An 18673-nucleotide genomic window follows, 5' to 3' on the forward strand; every position below is an offset into this window, starting at 1 on the left:
GTACCATTGTGCAGTAGCTCAGAGAAATCTGGGTATTGCCGTGGAGATTCTTTACATAACTATAGAAGGCCTTGTGATTGTCTTTACTATCTGCTGGAATTCTGATTTCATAGCTAGCTTTAGAGGATTTTATGAGGGATCTCAACTTTTTGTTGAGGTTGATAAGGGAGTTTTTCCAGTCTTGGGACCACCTTATTCTGCATCAGTTTCCTCTTTCTGTTGTAGAGTTTTTTTATGGTGGGAGACCACCAGATTGGCTTCCTTTTTTGGAAGAGAGTGTCTTGGTTCTATTGGGTATGGTGGGATCCATGCATTTGTGTATGTGTTCATACAGTGCATTGGTATATTATTTGGTGGTCATGCAACTATTCTCCATTTGCATGGGTGCCGTGAAGTTAGCCACCTCTGTTTTAGGAGCCCAAAGTTAACTTTAGAGAAGTTTTTATGGTGGTTACCTTTGCAGGGTCAGTGGGAGGGTGTGGGTTTCCAAGGTGATTAGTTTGTAGTCAAATCTAACCAGGGAGGAGTTGACTATTGGTGTAGAGCAATGGTCGCCCATATTAGTAATGACCAGGTCAAGGATGTTGCTACCTCTAGCGGGGGAAAATGAGCTGGTCCAGGGCATTGGAATTAATAAATTCCAGGAAATGTTGGGCAAGTGTATTGGTACATGAGTAGTTTTCCCAGTTACTGGAGTGATAGTTTAAGTTGCCCAGTATGAGAGTGTTAGGTTGGACCCTAATGTTCTCCATGGTGCTTAGGAATGTGGAGTGTGAGTACTGGGACATGGTTGGGGACCTATGGTGGGCTACAAAATTGCTGTCTTACCCAGTGTTAGCTGCACCTGAAGTATCTCTGATGCGTTATGTTGTGTACCAGTCTGGAGGTGTGCATTTCCTTTACGATTATGGAAACACCACCACCTTTGGAGCTTCGGTCCAAGTTCTGGGGCTGAAAGGTGTGGAATGAGTTGTAGCCTGGTAGTGCAGGGGTGCTTTCTGCTGCCTTGAACCAGATCTCTGTTACAGCACAAATGTCAATGTTCTCCATTTTAAGGAGTGCTTTGAGCGAGAGCATTTTGATATTTGGACTTCTAGCAGTGAGCAGCATGACACTCAGATTGCATTTATTTGCAGCTGTTATGGTGGTAATTTGGTCTTTGGAACTCTACCTAAAAAGCCACTATAGGGGTGGCAAGAGCCTTGGCCAGTATCTGGAAGTCCATGGGTTGACAGATGCAGGCCATCTCTGACAAAGCATCAAGGTTTGTCAATCATGTTAACCTAGGCAGACAGATACTGGATCTCCTTAGAATGACACCAGAAACTTAGCCAATTGTTGAAATCAATCATTTTCTGCTTGTACTGTGGTATCATTTTGGGTGATGGTAGGATGCTGCTCAGGGCTAAGGCCATACTCACCTGGGCTACATAATCCGAAAGCTCCTCCATGCCTCTTTTCATGTAGTTCAGGGAGGTACGTCTCAGTTCATTCACACCCACATGTGCAATGACAGGGTCATATTTGTACCTGTTGCTGAGCGACCTGAATGCAGGCGTTATGTGTCAAATCCTGGCACCTGACAAGCAGCTGACTGTTACTTTCTCCTTATTTAACCTAGTGAGTGGGATATCAGTGTGCCTCACTATCTAGTCACCCATGACTAGTGTGTTGGGCATGCTGTTTTGCCTTAGGGGCTTTGGTTGAGTGGTACACTGTTTAGGAGAGTTATGTGTTTCGTGATTTGTGTTGTGTTGTGGTGGATGAGTGCATTCCTGCCTTGGAGGTATCTGCTGTAGACACAATGGTTTGCTTGGTGGTCTTCACTGTTGCCATTGCCAAGGCATTCTATGTGGTTCCGATACGTCAGCTTATATGTCTTCCAGAACAAACATATATTTTTTATTTTTGCATTACATTTGTTCATTGTAGCATTCTATAGAAGTCAATCCCAAATTTTATACAAAATATATCTGTCACTTCTGTATTAAAATAAATGCCTCCTATTGTATCTATTGTTCCTATACCTTTCCTCTTATTTTTATTTATACACATACCAATAGCCTTTAATTATTAAGTTGCTTAATCCCTTATTCCATCCATTCTTTAATTTTGGTAAGTAAAATGATATCATCTACATAGGCAAACATCACTGGTACTCAAATTCCTTCTCCAGACCTATTTTGTGCTATTTTTAAGTTTTTATTTATCTCACTAACCACTACATTTATAATCAATGCAAATAAAATACTATTTGCTGGACATCCCTGCCTTATATTGCTTTTAATATTTATTTCTTGACTTAGCCATCCATTCACCACTATTTTCACTTTATTATTTTCATACACTGACATAAATATGTTTCATATTTTATCAGTTATTTTGCAATATTCAGTATATCCCATAAAGTTTCATTTTGTTTCTTATCAAATGCTTTACTCAAATCACTTGCCATAATTTTGACTTCAGAGTTCCTATTTATTATATCATCTACAATTTCTCTCCTTATCATCAACAGTTCTTGACTTTCTTTCACCTTTTTTCCAAATATTGTTTCTTCGAGTAATTTATTTACTTTATTTTCTAATATTTTCTCCCTCTTTTTTTCTTTTCTTACGTCACAACTAAAGTCCTCCACTAATATTACCTCGATGTTCACCTTAGCATAATTTAGAATTTTTTTAAACATAACCTCTCTTTTTTGTTACGTATGCCTAAACTGCATTATTTAACACTATCGGTCTACAGTTTCTTGTATCTTCCTTTTCTCCTTCCTTCCATATAGATTTCATTGCTCCACCATGTCATTTTCCCATACTGTTTTAGCCATTCATTAAATACTTCCCAAAATAATTGTTCTGCCAATCTATCATATCTTTATGCACATAATATTCAGTCCTGTCCAATCCTGTGACTGATTCCACATTTACTTCCTTTAACACATCCTTCATTTCTTCAATAATTATTTTTTCTTTCTAATGCTTCATTATCTTTGTTATTTTTTTTAACTTTTCAGTTTTGTTTTTGTTCTATTTTATTCTTTCTAAATGTCTTTTCTATATATTCTTTTATTACACCCATTATTTCTTATGTTTTTACATTTTCTCTTTTCTCATATTTCTCTTATTATTATCCTATTTTCTTTCATTATCTTATTCAAATATGATGCAACCTCTTCCTTTTCAATATAAAAATACCTTTATTTAAAAAACATTTAAAAAAACTTTCTTGATTAATTTTATATATCTTCCTCTCTCTTTCAAAAAATTCTCTCTTGTTTCTTAGTACTTCTTTAAAGACTTCATGTTTAAATGCCTTATATTTTTGTTTTTCTTCTTTTCTGTTTATACCTTGCCATTACAAAAAATATATATTTATCTTTAAAACTTATCCATCAACATGTCCAGTCTTTATAAAGCAGGCTCATACTTACATGATCTTTCCATAATTGATTAATCCTTTCTCTACCTTTTTCATTTAACTCTTTTTCATTTAATCTTTTAATGCATTTTCTTGAATCTCTATCTAAATTGCTAAATGATCTGAAAATCCTGTCGCTTTTATTCCTTCTTGTATAATTTTAAAACTTTCTGAGATTATAAAATAATCTATGTCTGTTCTTATGTTATTCATTTTATATGTCCACTGTTTATTATCCCATATATATAATGTCTACTTTTGTATCTGTACTATTAATTTAACATTATCTCCCTCTTTTTTCCTTTTCTTATGTCACAACTGAAGTCCTCCACTAATATTATCTCGATGGTCACTTTAACATAATTTAGAATTTTTTTAAACATAACCTCTTTCTTTTTTGTTACGTATGCCTAAACTGCAATAATTCTATAAACATGCTTTTTCCACATTATATCTATCACTAATATTCTACCCATTACTAGAGTGTACTTCAAAATTCTTATTGACTTTTAACACAATATAACTAACCCTGAGTATGTTTTATTTCCCCTACACCATATAATCTCACCTTCCCATAATTTTTCTGCTTGTAATCTCTCCCCTTCTGTTAAAATCCTTGTATCTTCCAATATAATAATATCCACAGCAAGTGTTAAACACCATTCCAGTATACCTATTCTTCTTTTGATATTCTTTATACTATTCACATTTATAGCTAAAATTCTCAACTTTTTTGTTTTATTTATTATTTAATTTTTCTTCTATCTTTTACCTTTTTTATTTTCTCTTATACCTGTACTCTTATAGGTTCATAGGTAGGTACTAGGCTATCGGCCCAAGGGCCTACATAAGCCTAGCCAGCAAGTTTCCATGACTTACGCCACCCAAGAAAGTTATTTTCCTGTGCCACTGTTGAGCAGAGGCACAGAAGTGATCCCCGGGGTGTATTTCCTATTTCCCATCCACTCATCAAGATTTTTCTTGAAGAGTGCTAATGAAGAACTTTGCTTGACATAGATGGGTAGCTTGTTCCAGAGTACAGGATGTCTCTGGGACAGGAATCTATCCCTCCAGCATGTCCTGTTTATTGTGGTGACAAGGTTTAGGTCCCTAGAGTGTGTAGCTCAGAGGGATTGGGATTTCTTTAGGTGTAGCATGTCCAACAGCTCTGGGTTTGACATAGCTTTATGTTAGGCAGAGATCACCTCGGAGTAGGCGATATGCTATGGAGTAAAGCTGGAGTTTTTTGAGGTGGTCAGTGTAGGGCATTTGTTTGAGGCCAGTAATCCTCTTTGTGAGGTACTTCTGTGGCCTTTTCAGCTGCTGCAGATGTCTTGTGAGGTACATTCCAAAAGGGGCATTGTACTCTATAATGGGTCTAATGAGTGACGAGTAGAGGGGAACAATGACTTCTTTTTTCCTGGATGAGAACCCTTTTATGATGAGGTATGCCACATAGAAGGACTTCCTGACTACTGTGGCGATGTGACTATCAAAGGAGAGACTACTGTCCACCTGGGTCCCAAGGTCTCTTATTATGCATTCAGTGTTAAGCAGATTGCTGCCTATGTTGTAGTTCATGGGTACAGAGTTTTTACCAAAGGGGATGACACTGCACTTTTTGACATTGAGCTTGAGGCCATGGCTCTGACACCAGGCATCAGTCTCAGTGAGGCCCTTCTGTAGGATGTCCACATCATTTGGGGACTTGACTATGGCTCCTAGTTTGCAGTCATCTGCAAACTTCATTAGCCAGAGGCCTTCTGTGTTAGCCTGTATTTCAGAGAAGTAGATACCAAACAGGAGAGGTCCCAGGATGGAATCCTGTGGTACTCCACTTGTCACTGCTTTGAGGTCAGATTTGGAGTCTGCAGCTTTTACAGTGTGGGTTCTGTCAGTGAGCCAGTTGGCAACCCATCTTGTGATGTAGGGATTTATACCTAGTTTAGTGAGTTTAGCTATAATTCCAGAATGGGGGATGGTGTTGAAAGCATTGGCAAGGTCAAGATAGGCTGTGTGAACCACCCTACCCTCATCCACAGCTTTGGTGACTGCCTCAAAGAAGTCGATCAGGTTCAGGAGGCATGATCTGCCTTTCACAAACCCGAACTGGGTGGGGTCCAGAGTTTGGAGGTTACCAATGTCTTTGTTTATGAGTTCCATGATGATACGTTCCATGGCCTTGCAGACCAGGCTCGTCAGGCTAATAGGTCGATAGTTCCCGGGATCAGTGGTGGCTCGCCCTTTGTGGAGTGGGATAATTGTTGCTGTGCACCATTCAGAGGGCACAAAGCCTGATGCGAGGCTATTATTGAACATGGTGCTTAAGTGGGGAGCCAGTTCATTCTGAAGTTCATGTAAAAAGCAGCCTGGGATGTTGTCTGGTCCCATGGATGCTGTGTTTTTGGCTTTAGAGAGTGCAGCTTTTACCTGCGTAGTTGTGATTACAGGGACTATGCTTTCTTCCTGTATAGATATGAGCCCTTTAGGGGGTGAGAGCGGGGTAAAGTTGGCACTGAACCGATCTGCCAGGATGTTGGCAATATCATTTGGTTCTGTAATTTTCGTGCCTTTGTGCTGTAACTCAGAGCAGATCTCAGTGTTGCCATCTAGATTCTTAACATAGCTATAGAATGCTTTGCGGTTGTCCTTGGATTTAGTGGCAATTTTGTTTTCATAGCTAGCTTTGGAGGATCTTACAAGGGATCTCAGCTTCTTACTGAGGCTGACCAGGGAGCTCCTCCACTCATGGGATTTTACTCTCTTTTGCAACAGTTTCTTCCTTCTGTTGTACAGTTTGCTTATGGCAGGGGACCACCAGATTGGCTTCCTTTTTTTGGAGGATAGCGTCTTGGTTCTGTTTGGGATAGCACGATCCATGAACTCATGTAAGTGCTTATAGAGTGCATTTGTGTAGGATTCAGCAGTTGTAACTGTATTGTCCATCTGCATGGGTGCCATGAAACTTCTGTTTTCTATATTTTAACCTTTTCTCAATAGAATTTTCCCTTCCCTTAATCACAGACCAGTTAGTATCTTCTTCTTCGCGACTCTATAATTTTTCCCTCCCTTTCTTTTTCTTTCCTTTCATGCATTGTTTTTCTTCATCTTTATTTTCCTCTATCATTTTTTGTTCTTCCCGCTCTTTTTCTTATCTAGTTATATATTTTCTTGTACATTTTCTTGCCTTTTCTCATATCTATCACCATTTTCCTCTTTATCTTCCATATTTTCCCTACAATCCATCCATAAGTGCTCTGCTTGTTTACATTTTTTCTACATTTCATTTCACATTTTTTTCACTTTATGTCTCACTTTACCACAAATAAAGCATTTTCTTTTGTCACAATTACTAATTCAATCCATCCATCCACAACCCCTATTCCCATTTTTACACATGGGTTTGGGGTGTCACTTCAACAGTGACAATCATTTAAAGCCAAGGTTTACAATGCTGGGTGGTTAGCCCTGACATGGTAGTTCATTAGCACCACACAAACTCACACCCAGGGCCAATTTAGAGTGTCCAGTCCACCTACTGCATGCCTTTGGAATGTGGGAGAAAACTGGAGTACCTGGAGGAAACCCAGGAAAACACAGGGAGGACATGTAGACTCTGCACAGAAGCTGAGAATAGAAATGGATAACTTCTTGCTGTGAAGTGAAAATGCTATCTGCTGTACCACTGTGCCACCATAGTCAGAATTACTGCTTAAAGTGATCGTTTTTTCCACAAAAGAAATGTGACTTTGGTTGCCCTCAATATTTTCTAGTGCCTGTATTTTCATCAACATTTAGCATATTTGGAATATGTATAATTCTTTTTATTTTCCATTTTTAATATAACCCCACATTCCCAACCCCCCCAGTCCATACACTCTACTATCATAATTTTGTTGTAATGTCCATAACGTCTTTATATGCAGTCTTTAAAAACTCTTTTAATTCTTTTTCTACTTCACTTCAAAACTGCACATAAATTATATTTTTGTCTGTGTATTAAATGCTTTATCAGATATGAATTCCAAGGATTGCAATTTTTTTTTCTTCATACTGTTCTAAAAAAAACTTCCATGTACTGGCCTGTCTCAAAAGAAATGTTACAAAATGTATCTTTATTAATATGCATAAATGCTCTTACCTCCTTAGGGGATATGCCCAATGGTGAAATTATATTATCCTAAATGTTATACTTCTAGAGTTCTTTCTCTTCCTTACTGCTTATTGTTACTAAAAATGTCTTCCTTGCCACAATTGTCTTCTCTCCTTTCTCCTTCTTTCACTGTCTGTGCACATGATCTCTTCTTCACTCTTGTAATTTCTTCCATCTCTTCTTATATTCTGTCCATAATTTCCTCCCATGATATGTCTTTTTCACCCTCTGGCTCACTTTGATTTATGAGCTCATTTAAATATACATCCTGCAACCCTCCTGATTGGAGGGTTGCAATAATACATCCTAGCTGCAACTCACTTTCTTCTGCAAATAACTCCTTCTGAAACAAGATTTCTGAATCTTGTAACAGCTCAACCACCTTTATACTGCTCAACCACCTTTATAATGTTCTCCTGACTCATTTCTCCCTTCTCACTCTGCCTCTCTGCTTCCTCGCATACCTCTGCTCTTGCCACCTCTTATTTTTGCAAAAGATCGACTTCCTTTGCCTTTACATTTAATTCCATAATTTCTCACTCATCTGTACTTCCATCCACCACCTCCATACTCTGCATTCTCACCATCCTCCTTCCTGCGTCTCTGAGCTGAGTCTGTGCTCAGACTGGAAGCAGGAAGTCCCACAACAAACCATGTTCCCACTTGCAAAAGAGTAGGGGAAGTTCCCTGATGCCCTGGCTACATTTCCTCTAGTACTATAAATCTCACCTCAGGTCTCACTTGAAAAGAAGCTATAAACCTAGTGTGATGAACCTGATCAATAAAGGATGAATGGACATTGGTAAGGTCACCATGTTAGTCTAGGTCATTTCAGACTCAGCTCCAGGTAAATAGCTGTCAGATTGTATGTGTCTGTCCATCTATCTGTGATTGTGTGGGAGTTGGAAATAACTTCTGATGGACTGTTTTACACATTTTGAGTTTTGGGCAGGATGAGGATATACATCTGGCAAAGCACTTTCAAGACCAAAAGTGCTCAAATATTTGTAGTTTAATAAAGAAGTTTTGATTTCTAAACAAGTTATAAATGTTTGCTTACTCTAAAGTCTTAACTTTTCTTTTTTCATTATTTTTTAGGATTCTCAGCCAGCAGTTTTGTTGTTCACAAGTAGCAGTTTTCCCTGTGATATATATATATATATATATATATATATATATATATATATATTGTGTGTATATATATATATATATATATATATATATATATATATATATATATATATATATATATATATATATATATATATATATATAAAATATATATATATATATATATAATATTTAATATTTATATATTTATATATATATTTAATATTTGTTGACTGGGAAATTCCAAATAGGACAGAGCCTATTTTCAGCGGAGGTCTGGGGCAAAATGCTTCAGACACAGGTCTTTGGAATGTGGGAGGAAACTGGAGCACCCAGAGGAAACCCACGTGAACACAGGGAAAGTATGCAGACTCAGTACAGAAGGAACCCCAGCCGAGAATCGAAACAGAGAACCTCTTGCTGTGAGGTGACAAAGTTAATCGCTGCACCACTGCACCGCCTATATTTGTGTGTGTGTGTGTGTGTGTGTGTGTATGTGTGTGTGTGTGTGTGTGTGTGTGTGTGTGTGTGTGAGTGTGTGTGTGTGTGTGTGTGTGTGTGTGTGTGTGTGTGTGTGTGTGTGTGTGTATATATATATATATATATATATATATATATATATATATATATATGTATATATATATATATATATATATATATATATATATATATATATATATATATATATATATATATATATACATATATATATATATATATATATATATATATCTGTGTAGATATATATTATATATGTAGATGTATAGATAAGGATCACATTCACATTGCCGAAAGTCCAGTTCTCTAAACCACACTTTGCCGAGACCATAACTCCAAATTTACACTTCTCCAGAATGGCACTTTGCCCCCCCCCCACACCCCCTGCTAATTATATATACTAACTCCGAGATCAGACTACAGTGACAACAGTACATTTGTTCATGCATACTTCAGTGAGATCGCAAAGTGCTGTTTCAGAGAATTGTAAATTCGGAGTTATGGTTTATGCAAAATGTAGTTCGGAAAACTGCACTTTCAGCAATGTGAATGGGAATGGTAGATATATACATATATATATATATATATATATATATATATATATATATATATATACACACACACACACACACACACACACACACACATATATATATATATATATATACATATACATAGCGAGAGAGAGATATTTATATATAATGTAGTGTATAGGAGCTAGCAAGTTAGGCTGGTGCACGGCAAGAGCACTTGTTAGACCCAAAATCAGAAAAAAAGCCAGCACCAAGGAAGGTTCAAAAGTAGTTTAATAAAACTGAAACTATATAATGTTCTTTAAGGCATCTATATGACATCACTTCCTGATAAGTCAAAAATGCAAACAAGGCAAAAGTAATTGAAAAATACAATCAAGGCAAAAGTAATTGAAAAATACATAGTTCAGTAAACAAAAAAGTTTGCCTGAGTTGCATGCATATCTCCAGATTATAATGAAAAAATCCAAAGAGACACAGTATACTGGTATATCAATGATAATAAACAAACTTAATAAGAAACATATAATAAAGGGTAAATGCCCAAAAATAAACCCGAAACAAAAGTCAGGTTATAAGAATTCTGGTGTTGAATACCAGCCACAGTATCCTAAAATGAGCTGAAATGCAAAACCTAAGCAATGCAACCTGATAAGAAATAAGTACATATACGTAATGCAAGTGATGGTTAATTACATATTATAATTTATCATTTAATCCAGGAGGAAAAGCCCCAAGTTTAATGATCCACCTTTTTCTTTGATATTTAGGATATCATGCCAACCTGTTTTAAAACATCGATTCCTATGATATGATCAATGATGGTGAATGTAAATTTGGCAGTGGGATGTTTGATAACATGTCTATATAGTGCATTAGTTAATCTTCTTTTTCTAATGTCATCAAGCTGTTCAGAGATCCTGACACACTGTCTAGACGTTTGGCCAATATAAAATGCATGACATGTACATGTGGCAAGATAAATAATCCAATCTGAACTGCAGTTACCAAAAATTGTATGTTATATATTTGTCCAGTGTTCCTACTAGTGAAAGAAGTAGTTTTGAAAATATAGTTACAAAACTACAATGTCCACATGGATAAATGCCTGAAAGTTTATCTCCAGTAAGTGTTCTTTGAGTTGGAGTGTGATCCATGACCCTGGTTTTTATAGTGTGAAAATAAATTCCCTAAAGTTTTGCCTTTCCTATAGGAAAAATAACATCGTTCTCCGAGATAATCTTCCAACAATGGATGAGAATTCAATATATTCCAATGAGTATTAATAATATTTACTAAATTGGCACTATTCCTGCCATAAGTGGTAACAAATCTACATACATCTGATTCCTCATTGTGAGTTTTAGTATTGTATTGGAGAAGAGAATCCCTGGATTTAGCATTACTAAATTGGACTGCTGATTCAATAGCACGAGTGGAATAACCTCTGGACAAAAATCTCTTGGTTAGATCAATTTGATGACTCTGAAGATCATCCACTGAGGAACAAATCCTTTTCATCCGACAAACTGTGATTTCGTATGTTCGAATAATATGTTTCGGATGGAAACTATCAGCATGTAGAAGGGTATTATATTGTGAGAATTTTCTGTGTACGGACGTTCTAAGAGTGTTATCCTCCTGTCGAATTAAATTGACATCCAAATAACTGATTGCACTCCTATTATATTCCACAGTGAATTCAATACCCCAGATGTTCCCATTCAAATGTTGAATAAGTTCATTTTTATTTTTTATATTTTCTTCCTCCGGTTCATTGCAACTTATTGTCATGGATCTCAGTAAATTGTTATCTGGTTTATGCTCCGACAAGGATGACTTAAAAATGTTTGGCATAGGAACTGAACATACAGAAAAGGTGGATTTGGTAATCATGGATCCAGTTGACGGTTGCGAAAACTTATTCTTTCAATTAGGTAAACAAATTAAGATGCTTAGAACAAACATTTGGCACAGTAAATTGTTTAAAGCTTACCAAATACAGAATATATCCCCTAGAGGATTGAGATGTAAAATCCAACCACTAGTGGGCACACCAGATGAAACTCTGTTGAAAGATTGGCAACAAGCACAACAGGAGGCTGCCATGATTAGAGTTAATATTTTGGCCTCTTTCTATGAGAGAACAATACAGAGTAATATTACTGAAGTAGAAAAAACATGTAACAACCTGAAACGGTTTGAACATGAGGCTAGTTTTCAGGGTTGTCTTGGCAAATTATCTAAAGAAATCTATATTTTGGAAAATAACCTTAAGAAAAAGAAATTGCATAAATTTGCCCGGGATAAGGAAGATTATGATAGGGGCAAACAATTTGATTCACAAAGGGGTGTGAGGTTTGTTCATGGTACCAAGAATGCTTCATTTATACACAAAAAAAAGACCAAGGTCTATTTTAAAAAAGACTGGGCCTAGCTTTATTACCTCTGGTGAGGATTCTTCGACTACTGACACTGAGACACCTAATATTGGTGATTCTCCAAATGCTAAAAGGGGTCGAAGGACTGAGGTCCCTTTAGGGGAAAAAACACAGGGCAGGAAGGAAACACAGAGGTCAAAAACTTAGAAGAGCTCTTCATGTCGATAGTGAAGTAAATCATTTATGTACTAATGTTTTAAACATTTCAAGTCATATTTTGACTGATTATCAATATTCCCTTCTTAATAAAGGCCTTGGTTTTATACCTGTTTTTTTCACTGATGAAAGTATTTTGGTTTCTGATACAATGGATTTTTGTAGGAAAATTAACTTGAAATTATTTTTTCAACAACAAGATCAAACTGACAATGCTCAAAGATCATCTGATTTTAGATTTCACAAATCTACATTTAACCCTCCCATGGATAAACATGTTGCTGTTTTCCAGCAGGCGGTTATAAAGGATATACACTTCAATTTGGGTTCTGTTGACACTATAAAGCATAACATGTCTAGGAAGGAACAAATAGCACTCACACAACTCAGAAATAATACGGATATTGTTATTATTTCTGCCGACAAAGGGGGTGCGGTGGTGGTGATGGATACTGAGTATTATGTGAATGAGGGTCTTAGACAACTTTCCAACCATCATCATTACATGAAGATGGAGATTGATCCTACTCCATGTTTTGCCTTGGAAATTAATGAATTTTTGGAAAAGGCTGTAGAATCTGGAATTATCTCTGATAAAACCAAAACTCATTTGACGGTTAAGGATCCTGCGAAACAACAACTTTATCTACTTCCTAAGATTCATAAGTCCATTGATCAGCCACCAGGCAGACCAATTGTATCTAGCATTGGGTCACTCACTGAACCCTTGTCTGTTTTTCTAACTGAAAAATTGAAACCACTGTTAACATGTGTTAGAGCAAGAATCAAGGACACGACTGAATTTTTGCAGATAGTCTCCGAGTCTCAATTGGACCCTGAATGGCTTATGTGTACCCTTGATGTATCCTCGCTTTATACCAGCATCCCTCATTGGGCGGGTATTAATGCCTTGGAATACTGGCTAAATAAAACCAATTTATACCCCAGGGATGAACACCTTATTGTTGTGTATGGTTGAACACATTCTAACTAAAAATGTTTTTATTTCCAACAAAACTGCTATTGGCAACTACAGTACGGCTATGGGTGCATCCTTTGCACCCATTTATGCTGATCTTTTTATGGGCTACATGGAAGATATGATTTTATATGACCCTTTGCATAACATATATCTACCTGAGATTGATATATGGAGAAGATACCTGGACGACTGTTGGCTTATATGGAAAGGAGGTGAGGAATACCTCCAGGAATTTATTCAACATTTGAATGGGAACATCTGGGGTATTGAATTCACTGTGGAATATAATAGGAGTGCAATCAGTTATTTGGATGTCAATTTAATTCGACAGGAGGAAAACACTCTTAGAACGTCCGCATACAGAAAATTCTCACAATATAATACCCTTCTACATGCTGATAGTTTCCATCCAAACATATTATTCGAACATACCGAAATCACAGTTTGTGCGGATGAAAAGGATTTGTTCCTCAGTGGATGATCTTCAGAGTCATCAAATTGATCTAACCAAGAGATTTTTGTCCAGAGGTTATTCCACTCGTACTATTGAGTCAGCAGTCCAATTTAGTAATGCTAAATCCAGGGATTCTCTTCTCCAATACAATACTAAAACTCACAATGAGGAATCAGATGTATGTAGATTTGTTACCACTTATGGCAGGAATAGTGCCAATTTAGTAAATATTATTAATACTCATTGGAATATATTGAATTCTCATCTATTGTTGGAAGATTATCTCGGAGAACGATGTTATTTTTCCTATAGGAAAGGCAAAACTTTAGGGAATTTATTTTCACACTATAAAAAAACCAGGGTCATGGATCACACTCCAACTCAAAGAACACTTACTGGAGATAAACTTTCAGGCATTTATCCATGTGGACATTGTAGTTTTTGTAACTATATTTTCAAAACTACTTCTTTCACTAGTAGGAACACTGGACAAATATATAACATACAATTTTTTGGTAACTGCAGTTCAGATTGGATTATTTATCTTGCCACATGTACATGTCATGCATTTTATATTGGCCGAACGTCTAGACAGTTTCGTGTCAGGATCTCTGAACACCTTGGTGACATTAGAAACAGAAGATTAACTAATGCACTATATAGACATGTTATCAAACATCCCACTGCCAAATTTACATTCACCATCATTGATCATATCATAGGGAATCAATGTTTTAAAACAGGTTGGCATGATATCCTAAATACCAAAGAAAAAAGGTGGATCATTAAACTTGGGGGGCTTTTCCCTCCTGGATTAAATGATAAATTATAATATGTAATTAACCATCACTTGCATTACGTATATGTACTTATTTCTTATCAGGTTGCATTGCTTAGGTTTTTGCATTTCAGCTCATTTTAGGATACTGTGGCTGGTATTCAACACCAGAATTCTTATAACCTGACTTTTGTTTCGGGTTTATTTTTGGGCATTTACCCTTTATTATATGTTTCTTATTAAGTTTGTTTATTATCATTGATATACCAGTATACTATGTCTCTTTGGATTTTTTCATTATAATCTGGAGATATGCATGCAACTCAGGCAAACTTTTTTGTTTACTGAACTATGTATTTTTCAATTACTTTTGCCTTGATTGTATTTTTCAATTACTTTTGCCTTGTTTGCATTTTTGACTTATCAGGAAGTGATGTCATATAGATGCCTTAAAGAACATTATATAGTTTCAGTTTTATTAAACTACTTTTGAACCTTCCTTGGTGCTGGCTTTTTTTCATATTTATATATAAACATTTTCTTTAAGGAGGTGAATCCCTCACTGATGCTTGTCTTCCTGTATCTACACTACTTTTACGTAATTGAATCTGTGATCACTGAATCTTGGGGGAAGGAATATTTCTACAAAGCAAGAATCCCTGGAGTATTGAAACAGTAGCAATTATACAAACACACACACACACACACACACACACACACACACACACACACACACACACACACACACACACACACACACACACACAAAGAAAAACTGTTTTTTGTCATTCTTGAAAAACTAAACACATATTTTTTCTGGGTAACCTACTTGTGGACAAAGACTGAACACTCAAGCTTCAGTTGCCTGAGGTTATACCTGTCGAAGAGATGAGTTCGTCCATAGGAAATCAGTGTAGGCAAGTTGTTCTGGCAGTGCTGGCTTTCTGAGGGGAATTTCCTCCTTCTGTGAGTTGGTATGACAACACAGTTGGTATATACAAGTTTGGAGGATGTGGGAGGCTTGTTCCCCACATTGAGAGGGTGCAGTGGACTTCATAGCCTGCAAAAATCACTTAAAAAGTATTTTTTCTGATCATCAATGCATTCACTTTCAACCACTCATAGTGGAAGTTATTTTTCTTCTACATTGATGCAGAGATATTGGATGGCTTCTGTGTTCCTCAAAAATATAGTAAAATCAGAGGATTAGAATTGTGACAGGTCTGTTCCAGATTTAGTAAGCAGTAATTTCAAACTAGAAAAAAATCTTTTCTGTCAAGCAACTATATCAATGAATTAGGAGCTTTGGCAAAGATTTACAGTTAGTGTAGTCAACAGCTAAGTTTTGTTAATTTTGATTTATATAGTTTTTTTTTTCTTATAGGTATGGTAACCTTGGAATCAACAGTTAAGTTTTGTTCATTTTGATTTATATAGTTTTTTCTTCTTATAGGTATGGTAACCTTGGAATCAGTGATTCTGCAGCCAGTTGCAGTTTGTGAAGGTCAGACAGTCACCATTCCCTGTAAAAATGCATTTCATAATACAACATTACAGATTAACTGGAATAAAAACGATGGCAATGAGTCTAACATAGGCAGTTTATTTCAATTAAATGAGAGCGGTCCCAGTCAGATAAACTGCTGCATCCATATTAAAAATTCAAGATTCTCTCTTCTCATCGATGGTAACCAGAGCTACAGCCTTAAGATAAGTGATGTTCATCAAGCCGACTCTGGAAACTATACCTGTGCAATGACAGGTACTTCTGGTGTCCATTACAGTTCATTGGACCTGCAAGTTTTAGGTAAGCTGTTGGAGTCATACATGTCTTTGTTCTTTTGACTTACTGTAACTGCAGTTTCAATGCATAAAGCAAGCTACAATATATTTTCCACCAAAGGTTCATATCCAAAATCATGCATGATACATTTTCCAGTTTTATTTATTATTTATTTACCTGTATGTATTAAGTCTAGTTGATGAACTGATTCAGATGGACTTTTTCTAGCCATATGTCTAATCATGATACCCGAAAACATAATATGAATACACAGTGCTCAATTATATCTATTTTGTATGATTGAATGTACTTAATGTCAAAGTAAAAATGCTGACAGAAATATGTTTTAATATACAGAATATCAAACACAACAGATAATGATCTACAAAATATCGAGAAAGGGAAACTATTTCCTTTCCTGATATTAACACTAAAACCCAGGTCTATATCAGATAATAGAACTTTTGGAAGTTCGAACACCATATAGTCGAGACCATATGTTCAAACTCTTAAAAGTTTGAAAATCAAATTAAAAAAAAAGAAAACAACCTACTTGAAAGCTTAAGCAGAGGAGCAAGCCCCATGCACCCTCCACCCCCCGCTCTTTAAATATACCAAAGCTGAGATCGTACTACAGTTCAGACAATGGAAAACTTGCTCTATACAGCTATCAATATGGTTGTACAGAGATTTTGTAAATAGCTCAGTGGATTCTGTGTTGTTTACTGGCTTTGGGGATGCTTGAAATTTAGTTAAGGTGTTGCTTAGTAGAGAGGTTAGCCTTGGAATAGTTCCCAAAGGTTTTTTTGCTTTTCTGGGTGAGGAACATTGTCGCCCCTGTCCATGAGTACAAGGTCAATAATGTTTGTACCCCAAGCAGGAGAATGGACCAACTATTCCAGGATGTTGTTATTAACAAAGTTTAGGATCTGCTGGGCTTGTGCATTAGAAGTGGTGTAGGAGTCCCAGTCTATAGAGGAGTAGTTGAGATCCACCAATTAATATCGTATTGGGTTGAACAGTGAGGGACTCTAGTACATTGAGATAGATAATATGGATTTTCTGGGACATGTAAGGGGGCCTATATGTTGCAAGGATATGGTAGTTTGAATCTCAATGATTACAGAAACAAATAAGCTTTTCCTGTTTTCTGGCACTTTTCTTGGTAGTTGAGAAAATGGCCTGAGAGGCGACTTTCATTGGTGAAAGACTGCAATAATATTAGTTAAATATTTGAATGGGCTTAATGTAGCATAATGCTATGATGCAGTGAAGAAGTGCAAATAGTGACAGTGATTCCTGATGCCATCCAAATACTTTATTACACAATGTCTGTTGAGACTATCCAGTTGTCTGAAAGCAAAACAAAGTGTTTGCCAACTGCTGAAAATGAAGACATGTTGTGAGGCTGCCAACCCAGCTAGCTGGAATTTTGTAAATAATTCTATGTAATTTGTGGATATTAATATGATTTGCATGCTTGTCTTACAAATGTAAGAGAACTGCTGTATATGCTATGCGTATATTAAACTACTGGTGCAAAAGTGTGTGTTGAACTGTATGTTCTGTACTGAGCTTCAAGAATGTAACCACAGTGTACCCTATTGGAAAAGAGCAGTTAACTTGCAAACTCTGAGAAGACAAGTGAAGGGTTTTACGATGTGTTATAAAGTTAGTTAATACAGCAAGAAGACATGATGTCTACAGCTAGTAGTTCTTTCTATTGTCTGGAAACAGAAATAAATACCGGTTTCAAATGTAAAAGTGTTTAGCTGTTTTACAACTTCCAGTTCTAGGCAAACTTCTGAGAGATAAGTATTTTTAACCGAGAAATGTTAAATTCTGTTGGTATCTGTTAGCCTGGGAACTGAAGGCAGAGGTGACAAAGAGTGATGTCATGCAGTTGACTCAGCAGTAATGTGTTGTTACTAATTTAAGGACTATCTCTCAGAGAAAGGCTGTGCATTTTGTATCTTGTCTTGGATCTAGAAACATCCACTCATCAGCACTTCTGCCTGCATGTTGATCTGTAGGGAATACCATCTCTTAGATATAGATAGGAATATAGTAAATATTAGTTTAGTTGTTTTCTGTATTTATGAGAGACTGTCCTGCAATGGTGTTTTCAAATATTTCCTGTGATTCTGAACTCTGTTGTCACTGTGTTGAGTTATTAGGTATTGCCTTGTTCTTTTATTATTTATTATTAAATATAGTTAAACCTTTTAATTGTGGCTGGATTGTTTAGAGATATTTAAGTTCTTAGAGCACTTGCATATCTTTTTTGGTGACTCTGTATAGGCCACTCCAATAGCCTTAAAAGTCTTGGTCACACTTACCATTTGGATACAGTAACATTACACAG

At 36.3% G+C, this 18673-nt stretch overlaps 1 protein-coding gene across 1 annotated transcript in view; it reads left to right on the plus strand.

The window, feature by feature from the left end:
- LOC122803223 (lachesin-like) overlaps positions 1–18673 on the plus strand; it is a 183789-nt gene that overhangs the window by 68031 nt on the left and 97085 nt on the right. The window contains exon 2 of the mRNA XM_044072826.1: positions 15979–16332. Coding sequence (XP_043928761.1) covers positions 15979–16332 — 354 coding nt within the window. The remainder of the gene's footprint in view (positions 1–15978; positions 16333–18673) is intronic.

Source organism: Protopterus annectens, chromosome 5.part1, assembly GCF_019279795.1.
Source record: "Protopterus annectens isolate FY-2018-M chromosome 5.part1, PAN1.0, whole genome shotgun sequence".
In the NCBI taxonomy this organism is placed as follows: domain Eukaryota; kingdom Metazoa; phylum Chordata; order Ceratodontiformes; family Protopteridae; genus Protopterus; species Protopterus annectens.